The sequence below is a fragment of the Leucoraja erinacea genome, chromosome 14 (genome assembly GCF_028641065.1).
Source record: "Leucoraja erinacea ecotype New England chromosome 14, Leri_hhj_1, whole genome shotgun sequence".
Classification (NCBI taxonomy): Eukaryota; Metazoa; Chordata; class Chondrichthyes; order Rajiformes; family Rajidae; genus Leucoraja; species Leucoraja erinaceus.
Genome location: NC_073390.1, coordinates 38,514,046 through 38,532,832, shown reverse-complemented (window position 1 = coordinate 38,532,832; position 18,787 = coordinate 38,514,046). Strand labels below are relative to the sequence as shown.

The window sequence follows — 18,787 nt, the reverse complement described above, 5'->3', positions numbered from 1 at the left end:
CATGCATTGATTTGATTCAATTATAATGAAACCAATCATTTTTAACAATATTCGTTAAATTTCTCTCTAAATAGGCTTCATCAATGCTGCGGGCTTCCATAGTTCCTTCAACGTAAGTAAATGTTAAATGGAGAAAAAGCTTCAGATCAGACTGTTTCCTGGTACTATTGCGTTATTGGGGATTCATTTTTGTTTCCTATCACTAAGATTGGGTTTTAATGCTCATTGAGGTAATCTTTCTGTGCTCATCCATTGCTCAAAATTGAAATCCTTTGAAACTAAAATATATGAGCCCCAGGGATTTACAATTTGTAATATATGCATCTACCACATTACAGTTACAGGGTTATTCTTCTCTTCCAAGTGCTTATTTCCAGTTATTGATTCTTTAAGAGTTTGCTTAAGGCATAAGAATGTTATTTATTTGTCTTTAAATCCACTCTTCAAAGGTTGTTTTTCTTACTCTAATTTAGAAGCACTTTGGCTGGGAAATGTGATCACTTTGTTTTGGCTTTAAATGACTGAAAATTGACTACTTTAAGCAAAATGTGATAATGATTATATCAGATGGCTTTGCATCACATTTAATGGGGCATTTCCTGGAGCAATTCACCCTTGAGTGCCTACTTTTCTACACTTGTTGTACAAGGAATTACATTCTCCACATAGTGCTCTGTTTGCAACATTAGGAAGATAATTCATTTTCTTTGGATTGACAATCGTTGGCCACGTCCTAGGATGACTGGTGTTTAATGATGTATTGGTAGATTGAAGCATAAGCACGGTATGGCCTGTACCTTTGAAATCCTTCAGCACCCATCCACTATATTTCTATGGCTGTACTCTCTGAAGGTCCCATCCTATGATTTCCTCCTCAGCTCTGGTCCTCTGGGTAGGAAGAACTGCAGATGCTGGTTTAAATCAAAGGTAAACACAAAATGCTGGTGTAACTCAACGGGTCAGGCAGCATCTCTGGAGAGAAGGAATGGATGACGTTTCGGGTCGAGTCTCTTCTTCAGACTGGGTTCCCACGCATCTCAAGGCCCATTTCCCATACCTCAGTTCTCCTCATCAGTGATGAGGAGAACTTTTTTCACACAGAGAGTGGTGAATCTCTGGAACTCTCTGCCACAGAGGGTAGTTGAGGCCAGTTCATTGGCTATATTTAAGAGGGAGTTAGATGTGGCCCTTGTGGCCAAGAGGATCAGAGGGTATGGAGAGAAGGCAGGTACGGGATACTGAGTTGGATGATCAGCCATGATCATATTAAATGGCGGTGCAGGCTCGAAGGGCCGAATGGCCTACTCCTGCACCTAATTTCTATGTTTCTATGTAACTCCTCCTATCCCTTGACCATCACTCTCCCCACCCCCTCCCTTAGCCACAGATCTGATATCGCATCCTGATCTTCAATAATTTAGTTAATCACGCTCCCAAACTAATCTCCGTCACAGCCTTTCTGGTAATCTCCAATTCCACGCCACATTCTTTCTCAAAGACCTCTTTCCCGGGTCACTTCCAGGTCTTTGGCACCCTTGTTCCACCCACCTTCTTCGCCTCCAAGTTACTTGCCGATTGGAACTCCTGGTATCCATACTAATGACTCTCTCTGCTGTGATCCATCCTTTCCCTTTCCCTGGATTCAACTTCAGTCCAGGCAAAATACTTTCAATCACAAACAAAGTACACAGCACATTCAGTAGTACTCCAGTGTCTTGAAAACTACGGAGAGCCAAGCTGCAAATGAAGTCTCTCATTGATGCATCACTGCAACGTGTTAGTGCATTAGATGCCAAAGATGTAAAGGTTACAATGGGAGAGGAATTGTGAATTAAAGTGACTAGCAGCTGCATTATATTTATTTTATATAGTGTCTTCCATAACCTATAGGCATCTAAAAGCATCTCACAATCTATGAAGCATTTGTAAATTTTATTCACTGAAGTAACTGTTGAAGTCTTGAACTGTTGTGGTCCCATCACACTCAGTATTCAGTATTCTGTATTTACTTTAATGTCATTTTAACTGAGTACTTACATACCCAGAAGAAACGAAAAATTGTTTCTCAATCAGTTCCTGTCAGCGCAGTTAATAAAAACACTGTGCACGGCTGCCCAGCCAGCAGCTGTCTGTCTCTTCATCATTTATTTTTATTTTAAGTTAGATAAAGTGTTTTGTTGGAGGTCTAGACTTTTTTTATGTGGGGGGTGGGTGGGGGGGGAAGGGGGGAAACTACCTTTCAGGGTCCCTACCTGGTCGGAGAGGCAGCTTTTCTCCGGGCTGCAGCTTCGACACGTCCTCGCGGCCTACCAGCGGGCCTGGAGCGGCGTTTCCTGTCGGGGACCGCCCAGAACCACGGCTTTCGGCGGCGGCATAGCACTGGAGCGCTATCGCGGAGCGGGCGGTGCCTTGCCTGGGTCGCCGCGCTGGAGCTCCGGTGAGCTGAGACCGCCGGGAACAACATCGCGGAGCTGCGGGTCTGAGGAGCGGCCAGCTGCGGGCGGCGGCGCTGACTTTACACCGGGAGCCTGGGATCTCGCGACGAGATCGCCAGTTGTGGAACTCCAACCGGCGCGGCCTTGTCGACTTCGGAAGCCGCGGCCTCCAGTGCGGAAGCGGCCGTTCCAGGGTTCCCAGGCCGCTGGGAGGACTCTCCCGACGCCGGAGCAACATCACCCGGCGAGAACGGCCAGGAACATCGGGCCTCCGTAGAGGCAACTGTGGAGGCCTCAATAGGCCTGACTATGGGTGAACTGGGGTTGGGGACTGGACTTTGTGCCTTCCCTCACGGTGGGATCCATTGTGGGGGGATGTTCTATGTATTTAAGACTCTCATTGGTGTTATGTCTGTATTCTTTTTTTGTGTGCTGCAAAATGGCAAAAAGCATTTCACTTCACTACACCTAGGTGTATGTGAATGTGACTAATAAAATACCTTTGATACTTTTGAAACAGAATAAATACATATAGCTTTAAAATTAAAATTAACATATCTAAAATAGGCCTAAAAATTGAAATGAAAACAGACATTCAGACCGAACAGTGGCTTTGCTTTGACAGGTGCCTGGCTGTCAAAGTATGGGCGAGGATAGATGTGTTGGTGTATGATGTATGGGAAGGGGACACAGTCCGTTAGCCAGTCTTATTGTCTGTGGAAAGAAGCTGTGTAGCATCCTGCTGGTTTTGCAGCTGATGCTCCTGTACCTCTTCCCAGATGACAGAATGGAGAAGATGCGGTGTGATGGATGATAGGGGTCCTTAATAATGGAGATGGCTCTGCGGATTCTACGCTTCTGATAGATCTCCAACAGGAAAGGGAGTGGAGCACCAATGATCCTACCGGCGGTCTTCACTATCCTGTTAAGTTGTTTTTGTTCATAAGCCTTGCAGCACCCAAACCAGGAAGTGAGGTCAGTATACTCTCGATGGTGCCCCTGTAGAAGGTCCTTAGGTGAACAGTAGGGAGACCTTCTTTTCCTAGTCTCCGGAGAGGGTGGAGCCGCTGCTGAGCTCTTTTGATGACTACTGTGGTGTTGGTCGTTGAGGTCAGGTCGTCCGCCAGGTGAAGTCCCAAGAACTTCATACTGCTGACCCTCTCCACAGCAGATGATGCAGTGTTCAATGAAGCGCATTACTATCTTAACTTTCTTAGCCTCGGGCATGTCCACATGTCAGGAGTCTGGGAAATTATTTGTAGACCACTGAAGCAGCTTATTTCTTTGCAGATGAATTTTGTGTGCTGTGGTTGATGTCATTTGGGCAGTTTATGCCATGAATAAAGCACTCTGGAATGAAAATCCAGCTGAGAGGGAAGGAAGAGATTTCCTGTGCTGAGAGATCCAGCTCTACTGCAGGCTAAGCTCATTTTTAATTGCAGAGCAAATTTCTTTTCATGCGTGTGCTTTGGCATTTCCAGCATTTAGATGAAATCTCAATTTCACTCGCACTCGTGCACAGCCAGAAAATGCAGCATGTAGGTAAACCTCCGCCTCTGGTTTCAATAAAGTGACAGGACTATCACAGAGAACCATATTGATTGGGTTTATAATATTAATTTTGTATTTATTATTGTATACTTTCAGTTAAGAAATACAAAAGCATTTAATATTTCTGCTGAAATTCTTTAGCGAGATTATAATTTCTGGTGTACTTTCTGAAAATTGGCTTGAGAAAAAATGCTTATGTGATTGCTTCAGATTATTAGATATATTTTATTACCAGATCATCCTTCCAAATTACCAATGAAAGATCATTTCTATTTACTCATATTTAATTATTTAAGTAAATTGGTTACATTTTCTATAACTATTTCTTGCCCTGTCTATATTCAGTAACCTGACTTGTGATCTGACTGAAAATGCATTGCTTGTAATATTATTTGTAATGAATCTTTCAACTCTTTAGGAATTCTATTGATGTACCTCTATTAGCATCTCTTGATTATGAAAAGTTGAAGAATGATTTGCTTTGTGGAAACGATAGACTTAAGGCACTTCTGCTGCAAGCACTGCGCTGGGTATGTGTGAAATTGTTCATTTTCATTTTGTAGGTTCACTTATTTTTGATGCTATGCTGCTTGATGACAGTGTAATGATGCACCATATCCATGTTTATATTGCAGTGTGAATGCAAATAATCTGGTCCGATATGTACGCTTGTTCAGACTTCGAAAAACTGCTCAGATTTAATTATTTGCCCATTCTATTAAAGCTTATACTTTGCAATTTTCAGATTTTATTATTCTTGTTGGGAAAATTCTTTTTTCCATCCCTATTTTGTAGAATATTTTCTTAAATGTCACTGGAGAATTGAGATCTGATTGTAGCTGTGTAATATCTGCTACCTGTGGGCTGTGTGGCTGTGAGTATTGAATGACTCTCTAAAGACATTTACACCACATCGTGAACCCACTGAGATATTGAGGGACCTGATGTGATGAGACAATTGTTGCAGAATAGATACAGCAGAGAAGATTACTGGATTGGTCTTTCATAGAATGGCCTATCGTGTCCGTGATAGCTATGTCTGTGAGAGCACTCCAGCTAACCTTATTCTTCTCTGTAGATTTATTTTCTTTCAGATACTTATCCACCTCCTTTCTGAATGCTATAAATAACCCTCTCTGATAAAGTAGTGCTCAGGTGCAAAATACATGCTACCTATTTTAAAAAACACTTTATTCTTGGCTTTTCTCGTTTCTGTCAATCACCTTACTTATGTCTCCCATCTTCATCCCTCTGTCAATGGAACCAGTTTTATCTGATTTTATGATTTGAGACACCATGGTCACTTCCTCCTGCACATCTTCATTTCCAAGGAGAACAGCTACAGCTATATAGAAACATAGAAAATAGGTGCAGGAGTAGGCCATTTGGCCCTTTGAGCCAGCACCGCCATTCAATATGATCATGGCTGATCACCCAAAATCAGTATGGGCTTTTCCCCCACATCCCTTGGTTCTCTTAACCTGAAGAGCTAAATCTAACTCTCTTGAAAGCATCCAGTGATTTGGCCTCCACTGCCTTCTGTGGCTGAGAATTCCACAGATTCACAACTCTCTGGCTGAAAAGGTTTTTCTTCATCTCAACCCTAAATGGCCTACCCCTTATTCTTAAACTGTGACCGCTGGTTCTGGACTCCCCCAACATTGGGAACATTTTTCCTGCATCTACCCTGTCCAATCCTCTAAGAACTTTAAATGTTTCTTTCAGATCCCCTCTTGTCCTTCTAAATTCCAGCGAATACAAGCCCAGTTGACCCATTCTTTCATCATACGTCAGTTCTGCCATCCCGAAAATTAACCTGGTGAACCTACACTGCACTCCCTCAATAGCAATAATGTCCTTCCTCAAATTAGGAGACCAAAATTACACACAATATTCCAAGTGCGGTCTCACGAGGGCCCTGCACAACTGCAGTAGGACCTCCTTGCTTCTAAACTCAAATCTTCTCGCAATGAAGACCAACATGCCATTAGCTTTCTTCACTGCCTACTGTACCTGCATGCTTACTTTCAGTGACTGTTGTACAAGCACGCCCAGGTCTCGTTGCACCTCCCCTTCTCCAAATCTGACACCATTCAGATAATAATCTGCCTTCCTGTTCTTGACACCAATGTTGAACCTCACATTTACCCACATTATACTGCATCTGCCATGCTTCTGCCCACTCACCCAAACTATCCAAGTCACCCTGCATCCTCATAGCATCCTCCTCACAGCTCACTCTGTAACCCAGCTTTATGTCGTCCGTAAACTTAGAGATGTTACATTTAATTATCTCATCTAAATCGTTAATATATATTGTAAGCAACTGGGGTCCCACCACCGAGCCTTACGGAATCCCATTAGTGACTGCCTGCCATTCTGAAAAGGACCGGATAATTCCTACTCTGCTTCCTGTCTGCCAACCAGTTGTCTATCCATGTCAATAAGCTACTCCCAGTACTATGTGCTCTAATTTTGCACACTATCCCTTTGAAATGTGTTGCTCTGCCAGTCAAATTTCACTAACCATTCATGTTTTGTGTCATCTGAAAATATGAAGAATATGCCTGGCAAAGGTCAGTCCAAATTATTAATATTTACCAAGAAAACAGTGGTCCTATTGTTGATCCTTGGTGAATTCGACGTATAGCTTCTAAACTCTTTCCTTTTACAGTAAAACTTTGATAAGTTGGCATGCGGGATTTTGGTGTGCTGGACAAGCAGAGGTTCCTGATTATTGGGTGTTATTTCTACTACTGTACTTCTAATTCACTTTTTTCACGTTTAGTATTAACTTCAATGTGGTTTAGGGTCACACTGAAAATAAGGGGTGAGCTACTCAGGATATAGTTAAAAAACAGAGTAGTAATTTTTTATAATTTATCACACTTCTAGGCTGTGAAGGTGTGATCTTTGATCATGTTTAAGAAATGAATCAATCTTTTGACATTCAGGGAATCAGGAGAAGTAAAGGAAGTGAGCCTGAGGTAAATTCTTAGTAATGGCATAATGGGCTTAAGTCATGAACGCTCGACAACTGCTTTTATTGTTCATGTTCTAATGGAAGGGAGTGGGATGTTTGGAATAATATCTGGAGTGACAGATCATGAGTGCCACTGTGGGACGAAGAACATACGAGAACACCAAAGTTGGATTAAAACAGAAGCTAATATATGGAAGAAGTTGCAGAGAATCTGAATCTGAGAAGACCCAATTTCTATGAATAACTGGCCACTTATATTTGTAAAGCCTGTGATAGATCTGGCTTTTGAACTAACCAAGATCTAAATTCATCAATCCATTTATATTCCAAAAGCTTTTACTTCATGTATCTTCTGCAATTTTAAGTGTATATTTCTTAAAAATTTGGAAGTGAATTAACTGGCATTCTGATTAACGAATATAAAGATATATTAATTGGTTTGACCGTATTAGTAATCACTGTAATATTTTATTTTACTCTTGTAGCGGCTGACACAGTCTCAACCCGGAGAACAAAGAGATACAGTCCTTCAGGCTTACGTTACCAATGATCTGTTGGAATGTCACAGAAAGAAGCAGGTTAGCTGATGTTAACACAGAACATGGCAGCACAAACACAGGAACAGGCCCTTTGCCTCATCACGTCTGCGCCAACCATGTTGTCAGTCTAATTCCATTGGTCTGAATATTGTGTCCCTCTCCTCTCTGCCTGTTCATGCAGCTGTAAACGTGCTTCTACAATGTTGTTACTGTGTCTGTTACCACCACCTCACTAGGTAATGCCTTCCAGGCACCCACCACTCACAGTGTAAAATAAATGTCTTGTACATCTCCTTCAAACATTTCCTCTCTGACCTTAAAACCATTCCCTTTACTCTTTCATATTTCCACCATGGAAAAAAATAATCTATCTATTTAATCATTGCTTCTCACAATTGCTTCTCAAAATAAAGTGTCAGATTATCTCTCAGCCTCTTGAATCAAACAGATATCTTTGAACCAAAATTATTTTGACTGTGAGAACACGGTACTGCCAGTTTATATAGTGCACCTAAATTGCTTTGTCATCTCTTGTGTTGCTGAATTTGAAATGTATTAATGTTGCAGATGGCACCAAATCAATTTAAAACTAATTCTTCTGTTCTAACAACCTAGATCATTTTGAACACATGTTTTTGGTGAAAGGAGATGAATAAAAATACAAAACTCACTTTTTAATATAGATTGAAATAGATATTGATTAATGCACTTTAAAAATAATTTCTAAAAACGAAATTATAGTCGTCCCAATATAAAAGATATTTAATTAATGGGCAGAACATTTTTTTTTTACCATGTGCTATATGTAGTGTTATTAGCGCCACTGCCCGCCCCCCCCCCCCCCCCCCCCCCCCCCCCCCTGCAGCGGCAGATTCTTATATCGTTCAAGAGATGACTTCCTCTTGCCGCTAAATGGACTACATGGTTAAGGGGGATGTCTTTGTACGCATGTAAGCTCTCCATCGGAGACCTTCAGGTACTCTTTTGTGGAAGGTGTGACCTGTACAAAAAGGACAGGTTGCACTTGAACCCGAGGGGGGCCAACATCCTGGCGGGGAGATTTGCAAAGGCTACTGCGGAGACTTTAAACTAGAACGGTTGGGGGAGGGACTCAAATAGAGAAAGCTAGTAGACAGTGTGTGAGGCAGGAGGCAGAGAAGGGAAGCACTCAGACCCAACATGTAGGGTGGAAAGAAGAAAAAAATAATAATCAGAGAATAAGAGGTGGTGGGTTTCTTAAATGTGTGAGCAGAGAGACAGAGGGGTGTAAAATTAGGGTAGAAGCAATAGGTAGCAAGGTGAAAAGTAAAAGTGGCAGGCAGACAAATCCAGGGCAAAAATCAAAAAGGGCCACTTCAAATAATTAGGGTAGAAGCAATAGGCTTTGTGTCAATGCAAGGAGCATTCGTAAAAGTAAATGAGTGGCAGGCAGACAAGCTATTAATGATTATAGAAACATAGGAAATTAGGTGCAGGAGTAGGCCATTCGGCCCTTCAAAAATGATCATGGCTGATCATCTTCAATCCCATACCTGCCTATAAGGGGGCCACATCTAACTCCCTCAGCGTTTTGTAAAAACTCTTACCCCTAGCCTTATGTTGAAAAGTGGCCCTTTTTGTTTTTGCCCTCTCAATTTTCACCTTGCTACATATTTCTTCTAATAATTTTACACCCCTCGGATGAGTTTAAGAAACCCTGTGCAGATATCCACCACTATCCCATTCAATACCCCACCCCCCTTATTCAGAGGCTGGTTTACAAAAGAAGACACAGAGTGCTGGAGGAGCTCTGCATACCAGGCAGCATATCAGAACACAGATGGGTGATGTTTGGGGTTGGGACCCTTCCTCATACTGATTGTGGAGAAGGGGGATGGGGGAGCTGGTGGAGAGGAGGTGACAAAGTTTGTTTCTTAAAAAAGCATTATGATATAGTTGGGATCACGGAGACATGGCTCCAGGGTGACCAAGGCTGGGAGCTGAACACCCAGGGATTAATATTCAGCAGGGATAGAAAGGAAAAGGACATTAGAGGAGATTGAATAGAAAGGAAGGACAGTTGCTTGAAGGTAGTTGAGGCCAGTTCATTGGCTATATTTAAGAGGGAGTTAGATGTGGCCCTTGTGGCTAAAGGGATTAGGGGGTATGGAGAGAAGGCAAAATATGAAGACGTTGCAATGTGATACAGTGATTGCTGTCACAACTCTAGCAGCACAGATTCAACCCTGATCACCTGAGTTTGCATGGGTTTCCTCCCACATCCCAACATTTGCTGACTGGCAAGTTAATTGGCCACTGAGTGTTGGCGGTGTGGAATGAAATGGGATGAGTACACGATTTAGTACAGGTGCTTGATTGATCGATGAGGTGTTGCTGAGCTGACAATGATCATCATTGATGAGGTTTCAAATTTCTGTGCTTTGAAAATCATCGCTTGTCTATTGAAGACCAATGTTTTTCTTTTTGCAGAGAAGTCTAATAAATTTGTTAAATTCAAAGAGTGAGATTGTTCGACAGTATGCAGCACGACTGATCAATGGTTTTGCATCGTTGTCGCATGGTACGTTCCCATTTTTTGCTAGTACAAAGTTTTACTTAGGAGTTGATATTTATTTTGTTCACTTTTTTCTCATGTACAATAAAATAATTAATCTTCAGTGACTTTATTGATTAATTCTTTTAAATTTCATCTTGTGTCCATCAGGCCGAACATACTTGGCTCAGAACATGGTATTATTGAAGATACTTGAAGAGACACTGGAGACTGAGGAGGAGGATTCCATAACTAGAGAAAATGTGTTAGGGGCTCTACAGAAACTTAGCCTCAGGTAATGACAGGGTGCACGAACATAGTGCAATGCAACATATTCAAAATCCAAAGGAATCGGAGCCAAAAATAATAAGAAAGGAAAAACTTGGTACAAGGGGGAACCACCTTTTTGGCCTAAAACAGAAAGTTGAGGAGAACGATTAGCCTTAGTTATATCCATTGTGATCATTATTGACATAAACTATTAATTTTAAAAGTGTGGCGGCGGCACAATGTTTTTTCTTGACATCACGGCACTTTTCCCATCAAGCTGGATACAAAAATGCAACAAGTTTTTTCTGTCGTAACTTCAAGGCAGAAAAATCGTGCTCAAAGATAGATTTTAAGTGACATTTTATTGGTGGAAAGAGCATGGTCGACAGGTTTATTGAGGACATTCTAGAGTTTAGAACTAACACAGCAGATGATCAAGACGGCAGAATTCCAATTTCCTTCACATTTCACAAGATATTAAGTGCTGCCAGATTATTTTAAACCAGGAAAATTAATTGGGTGCAAACAGAATAAAGCTGTGATAGTGTTTACAGATCTGTTTGGTTGTCATCTGGGATTGCTGTTTAAAACAAATTTTGCAATCGAGATGTTCCTATAAATTGTTGCAATATTATTAGATATTTGTTTTTGTTCTCTTAAGACGGAAGCTACAATCAGCTATGATTAAAGATAACATTATTTTCTGGCTGATAAGAGTTCTGGAGGACTCTGATTCTTTATCGGATTACACTTTGGAATATTCTGTTGCACTGTTGATGAACCTCTGCCTACGGACCCAAGGTATGGTGTAACAGCTATACTATGGCAATAAGCTTTCCTACCTGCACCATCTTGCAATTAGAAAAACACATTTGATGGGATTGATATTGTATACTGATAAAAGATATATAGTTTCCCTTGAAGCTTAACAACATTGCCCCATGAGAAGAGGCACGGGAGGTGGGCAAGGTCCGAAAGGAATATTTTTCATCTGCATTTACTGTGAAGATATCTGGCATGGATATCAGCTTGCCTGGGTGGCAGAAGGCAAAGAGTGGCAATAAAGAGGGCCTTTTCTGCTTGGCAGGTTGGTTATCAGGTCATGTCGGGGGGAATTCTCCCCACCAAGGGTACCATGTAATCCCATGCTACCTGCTCCATGGTCGGATAGTCAGCGACTAAACTGTCTCCCCCACCTGGTTTGCCAGTTGACCCCCAGCAGGACCAAAAACAAGACCTGTCAAAGGGTGAGCTCTTAGCGAGCCAACGGCCATCCACACTTCTGTAGAAGTTTGATCACTGTCGTACAGAGCATTGTAAGGCACTGTGCCCGTTGATGTTTTCAACAATGATGATGATAATGCCAGTGACTAGCGGAGTTCCGCAGGGCTCGGTGCTGGGGCCCCTGCTCTTCATGGTGTATATTAAGGATTTGGATGAAGGGATTGAAGGCTTTATGGCCAAGTTTGCAAATGATACGAAAATAGGTGGAGGGGCAGGTAGTGTAGAGGAAGCAGAGACTGCTGAAGGATGTAGATAGGTTGGGAGAATGGGCAGCGAAGTGTCAGATGGAATATAGTGTAGCAAAGTGTGGAGTCATGCATTTTGGTAGTAGGAATAAAGGAGTAGATTATTCTCTAAATGGGGAGAGATTCCAGAAATCGGAGTTGCAAAGGGACTTTCTGGTGCAGGATTCCCATAAAGTTGATCTGCAAGTCGAATTGGTAGTTCAGACTGAAGAAGAGGTACTCTAGCATTTTGTGTCTACCTTCGATTTAAACCAGCACCTGCAGTTCTTTCCTACACCTATTGAGTACAGGAGTTGAGTTACCACTGTACAAGATGTTGATAAGGCCATGTTTGGCGTATAGAATAGAATAGTTTCTTTATTGTCATTGTAACATGAACCATGTACAACAAAATTTAAAAATGTCAGCCAGTCAGTGCACCATTCCATTCAAACATTTCTAAAAGCTAACGATACATACAAGGTAAAATATTAAAAGATAAACAACTAAAATAAATATCACGAAAATATCACGCATAAACACCCAACCCTCCATCCTTCTGTCGATTTCACAGTGTACCACAATCCCTTAGTATATCTCGCCCCTGCGTTCCTTGGCAGCTACATTTAGTGCTTTTATAGCAGTGGGGTAAAAACTGTTTTTTAGTCTGTTCGTCCTTGTCCTTGTAGATCTGTACCGTCTGCCTGACGGCAACAGTTCAAACAGGGAGTGTCCGGGGTGGGAAATGTCCTTTATGATACTCTGGGATTTTTTGGTGCAGCGGGAACTGTGTAAGTCCTCCAAGGTAAGGAGAGGGCAGCCGACAATCCTCTGGGTGTTGTCAATGGCCCTCTGGAGCGCTTTCCTCTGAGCCGCTGTGCAGCAGGTGTACCATACGCATACACAGTATGTTAGTATGCTCTCAATGGAGCACCGATAAAAGGACAGCAGCAGTCTCTGAGTGATGTTGTTCTTCCTGAGCACCCTCAGGAAGTGCAGTCTCTGCTGGACCTTTTTCAGCAGCGCAGTGGTGTTCACGCCCCACGTCAGGTCCTCCTCAATATGGATTTCCAGGAAGCGGAAATCCGCCACCCTCTCTACACAGTCCCCTCTGATAGTCAATGGTACCATGTCCGTTTTATTCTTCCTGAAGTCTATTATTACTTCCTTTGTCTTTAAGGTGCAGCGGGACTGTTGTGTACAGTTCTGGTCAACTTAATATAGGAAGAATGTCATCAAAAAGGAAAAGGTGTAAATATGATTTTAAAAGGATGTTACTGGCTCTGGAGGGTTTGAGTTATGAGAAGACTTCCCTCCTGGGATAAATAAAGTTCTATCATATCGTATAGGCTGAAACTTTATTTCTCCTGGGCAGTAGAAGCTGAGGAATGACATTATAGAGGCTTATAGAATTATGAAGGGTATAGATAAGTTGAATAGTCAGTCTTTTCCCCAGGGTGGGGGAGTCTAAAACTAGAGGGCATGGGTTTAAGATGAGAGGGGAACGTTGTAAAAGGGATTTGAGGGACATCATTATCTCACAGAAGGTGGTGCATGCATGGAACGAGCAGCCAGATGAAGTGGTTGAGGCAGGTTAGGGTCTAAGGTCCAACGTCATGTCCGTGCGCTTGTTCAGCAGTTTGCCGTGCCTCATCGGCAGCTCGACCACGTTCATGTGGATATCATGGGTCCGCTGCCTCTGTCCCGGGGCGTCACGCATCTCCTCACGGTGGTGGATCGTTTCATGCGGTGGCCGGAAGCTGTCCCGCTGACCAACACCTCTGCTGCTTCCTGTGCCCACGCCCTGGCCGCCCATTGGATTACCCGTTTCGGTGTGCCTGTGGACATCTCCTCGGACCGGGGGCCTCAGTTCACCTCTGAGTTGTGGTCGGCTATGGCCCGCCTGTTGGGGGTTCAGCTTCACCATACCATAGCGTACCAGCCCCAATCCTACGCTCAAGACACAGCTCACTGGGCCGGAGTGGATGGACAAGTTATCGTGGGCTTTGCTGGGGATTCGGACTGCCCCGAAGGAGGACTTGGCTTCCTATTCAGCGGAGTTGGTGTATGGTGCTCCGCTTACGGTTTGAGGGGATTTTGTTCCAGCGGCGCGTGGGTCGCAGGAGCCGCCCTCCTCTCTGTTGGTCCGTTTACGGGAGAAGGTGGGCACGTTTGCTCCGGTACCGATGTCTCGCCATGGGTGATGCCTTCCCACATTCCAGCTGCTCTCCAGGACTGTTCCTTTGCATCCCTGCACAGTGACACGTATCCCACGCCGCTGCAGCAGCCATACGAGGGGCCCTTCCGGGTGCTGCAGCGGGTACTTACAACTTTTGCTTTGGACATGGGGGGTTGGCGTGAGACTGTCTCGGTGGCTCGGTTGAAGCCTGTCCATATTGACCCGAGTCAACCCGTGTTGGTGGCCCAGCCTCGTCGTCGGGGGGCGTCCATGATCCCACCCGCTCCCGCCTTCACCTTCCTCGGGGAGTACCTTATGGGGGGGGGGGGGGGGGGGGGGGGGGGGTGGGTGCACGAGGTCTGGCCGCCTTGTTCATCTTGGGGGGGGGGGGGGGGGGGGGGGGGGGGGGACGGACGGGAGGGAGTCTTGTGTGGTGCCACCCGGTGGTTAGGCCACTTACTATGCAAACCCTCGGCAGTCGGGGGTAGGGTCACGTGACTGGGAATTGTCACCAGGTTTAGGGGTGTGCCCTAGTATAAATAATGAAGACATAAAGAGACTGCAGACGCTGGAATATTGACCAAAACAAAAATTGGTGGGGGAGCTCAGCGGGTCAAGCAGCATCTGCCGAGGAAAAGGACAGGCAATGTTTTGACCAGAACCCTTCTTCAGACTGAACTTCCTCCAGCTGAATTCCTCCAGCACATTGTGTTTTGTAAGAGATATCTTTCACCATGTTATATCCTGATAGGATTTGCAAAATGGTATGGTCTCCCCTGAATAAAAAATCATTGATGGCATGGGTCAGCATTGTAAGTACTGACTTCCATCCAGTCCCCCACTTTGCAAATGATTTGCTGTTTTGTCTAGAATGGTGTGCAGATCGGTGAACTTTCATGTCATAAGCACTTGACACTTACAGGCGTACTCCCAGAAATAAATATTCCAAACACCAACCAAGGAGCACTCACAAAGAGTTGCCAGTCACACCCAGAAAATGGGATCATCTCACAAGAAGACCCAAAACATCACCTATTCATGTTCATCATGGATGCTGCCTGGCCCACTGAGTTACTCCAGCGTTTTGTGCCTATCCTTGCTAAACCAGGACCTGTAGTTTCTTGTTTCCACAATGGGACAAACTCGCATTGTTAAGAGAGGGAATATGGAAATTTATTTAAGTGATTTTTGTGTGATATGCACATTTATAATTCTGTTCTTAATCCAACGTGGACTATCGAGCTAGTGAAAAAAAATCTTAATTAATTTAACAATTGACTATTACTGATATGAACAGCTAAGTTATTTATCTGATGACATCAGTTAGATCCAGCAAGCTGCTGAGGTTTTATCATTTTAAAGATAATCTAGTTGCGGTGAGACTTCTATAACTACACCACCTAGAAATGGAATAGAGCCGAACAGCTTTGCTCAACTATTTCTTCTGTGCTTTACCTCAAGACAAGGATGTTTGTTGGAGAAGACCATGAAATAGAAACATAGAAATAGGAGCAGGAGTAGGCCATCCGGCCCCTTGAGTCAGCACCACCATTCAACACCACTATTCATAGCTGATCATCCAGAATCAGTAGCCCATTCCTGCTTTCTCCATAAATCCCTTGATTCCGTTAGCCCTATGAGCTCTATCTAACTCTCTCTTGAAAACCTTCATGTTGGCAGTTACTTTGCATTTCACTAAAGACAAATTTCTATTCCTGTGGTATTCCTATATTAGTTTTAAAGATTCTAAAATCATTTTATCCTTTTGATTACGTCAAGCAAAAACAAATATTGCCATATTTGAGGTGAAATGTCAAACTCTACATTTGACCTAGGCTATATTTTTCAGCTGCTTACTAAGTAATAAATGAAAGATTATTTCTATAAGTATCTCAGGTCTGAAGGAATTTTTTTTTAACTGCTTTTCAGGTAAACGGAAATGTGTAGAAGATGGCAAACGAGTGTTGAAAGTGTTGTCTGATCTTTTGGGTCATGATAATTATGAGGTAATGGCTCTAAATATGTGATACAAAGCTCCATGTCAACTTGGATTGTGGAATCAATGTAGGCAGTGAAGAAAGCTAATGGAATGTTGGCCTTCATAACAAGAGAATTTCAATATAGGAGTAGAGAGGTTCTTCTGCAGTTGTATAGGGCTCTGGTAAGACCACATTTGGGGTATTGCATACAGTTTTGGTCTCCTAATTTGAGGAAGGACATCCTTGTGATTGAGGCAGTGCAGCGAAGGCTCACGAAATTGATCCCTGGGATGGCGGGACTGTCATATGAGGAAAGATTGAAAAGACTAGGCTTGTATTCACTGGAGTTTAGCAAGATGAAGGGGGATCTTAGGGAAACATATAAAATTATAAAAAGGACTGGACAACCTAGATGCAGGAAAATGTTCCCAATGTTGGGCGAGTCCAGAACCAGGGGGCACAGTCTTAGAATAAAGGGGAGGCCATTTAATACTAAGGTGATAAAAAATGTTTTCACCCAGAGAGTTGTGAATTTGTGGAATTCCCTGCCACAGAGGGCAGTGGAGGCCAAATCACTGGATGAATTTAAGCGGGTTAGATAGAGCTCTAGGGGCTAGTGGAATCAAGGGATATGGGGAGAAGGCAGGCACGGGTTATTGATTGGGGACGATCAGCCATGATCGCAATGAATGGCAGTACTTGCTCGAAGGGCTGAATGGCCTCCTCCTGCACCTATTTTCTATGTTTCTCTGTTTCGTTGACTGACTGCCTTTTGCTGCTTTCAGATAAGGCCATATGTGAATGGGGCCTTGTACAGCATTCTTGCCATTCCTTCGTTACGCGAGGAGGCAAGAGCAATGGTAAGTACGGTTATGGACGGAGTGATGCAAAGAAGAGATCTCTTCATTAATATTATTTGCTTTGATTTCATTATGCAACGTTTTCCAAAATTATTATAGGGCATGGAAGAAATTCTACAGTGTTTTATCAAAGAGGGGAATACTGAGATGAACAGACAGCTTGAGTTTATTATAAAGCAACTTAATTCAGGTTGGTATTGAAGCAAAGGCATGCAGATTAATTATTTTCCTCAATGCCCTTGGTAATCAATAATGTGTATTTGGCATTCTCAAAGTTTCTAATGGTTTTGTACCTGGGAACTGTCTGTAGCCCCATCTTTAATTAAAACAGAAACAAACAATTTCAGTGAAGGGTAATTAATATGAACATTTATTTATTGTCTTCCCCCATGTACATACAATGGTACTGAATCACAATATCCCACTTTCAATGGCTGGTTTGGACCTATTAGGTTTGGGGTGATTGGAGAAAGCCAGCACAGGTTTGTGCATGGCAAATCATGACTAACTTACTGCTTAGTGTTTTCAATAAAGTAACGGAGGGAAATATATTGTATGGTATATATATATATATATATATAAAGTTCCAAAAGCCATTTAATAATGCGCCAAATAACAGCCTTGTCTTCAATAAGTGGGCTGTAACCTTGAATAAAAAATTGGCTTAGAAATTAGAAACCGTGTCAGGTTTTAGGCCTGGGCTGGAGGGAGGTTACCCAGCTGATCATCCAGAGTCAGTGCCGCGTTCCTGCTGTTTCCCCATATCCCTTGATTCCGTTAGCCCTAAGAGCTACATCTAACTCTCTCTTGAACATTTCCAGTGAATTGGCCCCAACTGCCTTCTGTGGCAGAGAATTCCACAGATTCACAACTCTCTGGCTGAAAATGTTTTTCCTCATCTCTGCCCTAAATGGTTTACCCCTTACTCTTAAACTGTGATCCCTGGTTCTGGATCCCCCCCAACATTGGGAACATTGTTCCTGCATCTAACCTGTCCAATCCCTTAAGAGTGTTATATGTTTCTATAAGATCCCCTCTCATCTTTCTAAATTCTAGTGAATACATGTCCAGTTGGCCCATTCTTTCATCATATGTCAGTCCCGCCATCCTGGGAATTAATTTGGTGAACCTATGCTGCACTCCCTCAATAGCAAGAATGTTGTAACCAGCCTTTGATTTTGTGATCTAGCAGAGGAGAGGTTTGAATCAGATTCTGATGATGAAGAGGAAGATGATGATGAAGTAAGTGCAGTTTTTTTGCTAGAGATTGGTTACAATTTAAAAAATTCTGACTTAATGTTTCAAAATATATACTTTTTAAATAAATACTTACAAAATAAATACTTACAAAATAAATACTTTAAAAATAAATAAATACATTAATAAACTTGCTGTAGTCTATATGGTTTTTCATTTGTCATTGTGATTTTTGTGTGATTAATCTATGTGATTTTTTGTTTTCCTATCTTACATTGAGAAAAATGTGCAGGACTAGAAGAAGCTGACAATGTGTTAGCTGTTAACAGTGAGCTCCCTGCATTCCCTGTTGATGACTGGATGACATCTGGTCTTGCCTGATTTCCCTCCCCAGTGGCAACTCTCAGCCCAGAAACGTCAACAAAGTTTCCACATTGTAATGGGACAATGGGGATGCAAAGCTAGAACAGGCTGCAAACATTAAAATGTTTTGGTAGTCTAATGACTGGGTTGCTTGTCAACCCTATAAAGGACCCTGTATAATTTGTGAAATTCTATAACATCAGTTGAGTATTAACATTATCAATTGTAAAACATTTCAAATCAAAAATACTAACTTTTATAACCTGCATAAGTCCCTCACAATCATCCCCCACCAAGGGAATCTAGAAGACTGCAGCTCCTTGGCAAAGGAAACTGCCCAAGTTGTAAATCCTGGGCTCCGGGAACGGACTTCTATCAGAATTTGGTTAA

General features: G+C 42.7%; 1 protein-coding gene across 1 annotated transcript in view; it reads left to right on the top strand.

Moving 5' to 3' along the window:
* Positions 1-18,787, top strand: part of LOC129703603 (lisH domain-containing protein ARMC9) — an 82,978-nt gene that overhangs the window by 45,476 nt on the left and 18,715 nt on the right. The window contains exons 11-20 of the mRNA XM_055646203.1: positions 75-112; positions 4,405-4,516; positions 7,455-7,547; positions 9,978-10,068; positions 10,213-10,336; positions 10,973-11,112; positions 15,928-16,004; positions 16,763-16,837; positions 16,937-17,027; positions 18,027-18,079. Of these exons, the coding sequence (XP_055502178.1) occupies positions 75-112; positions 4,405-4,516; positions 7,455-7,547; positions 9,978-10,068; positions 10,213-10,336; positions 10,973-11,112; positions 15,928-16,004; positions 16,763-16,837; positions 16,937-17,027; positions 18,027-18,079 (894 nt within the window). The remainder of the gene's footprint in view (positions 1-74; positions 113-4,404; positions 4,517-7,454; positions 7,548-9,977; positions 10,069-10,212; positions 10,337-10,972; positions 11,113-15,927; positions 16,005-16,762; positions 16,838-16,936; positions 17,028-18,026; positions 18,080-18,787) is intronic.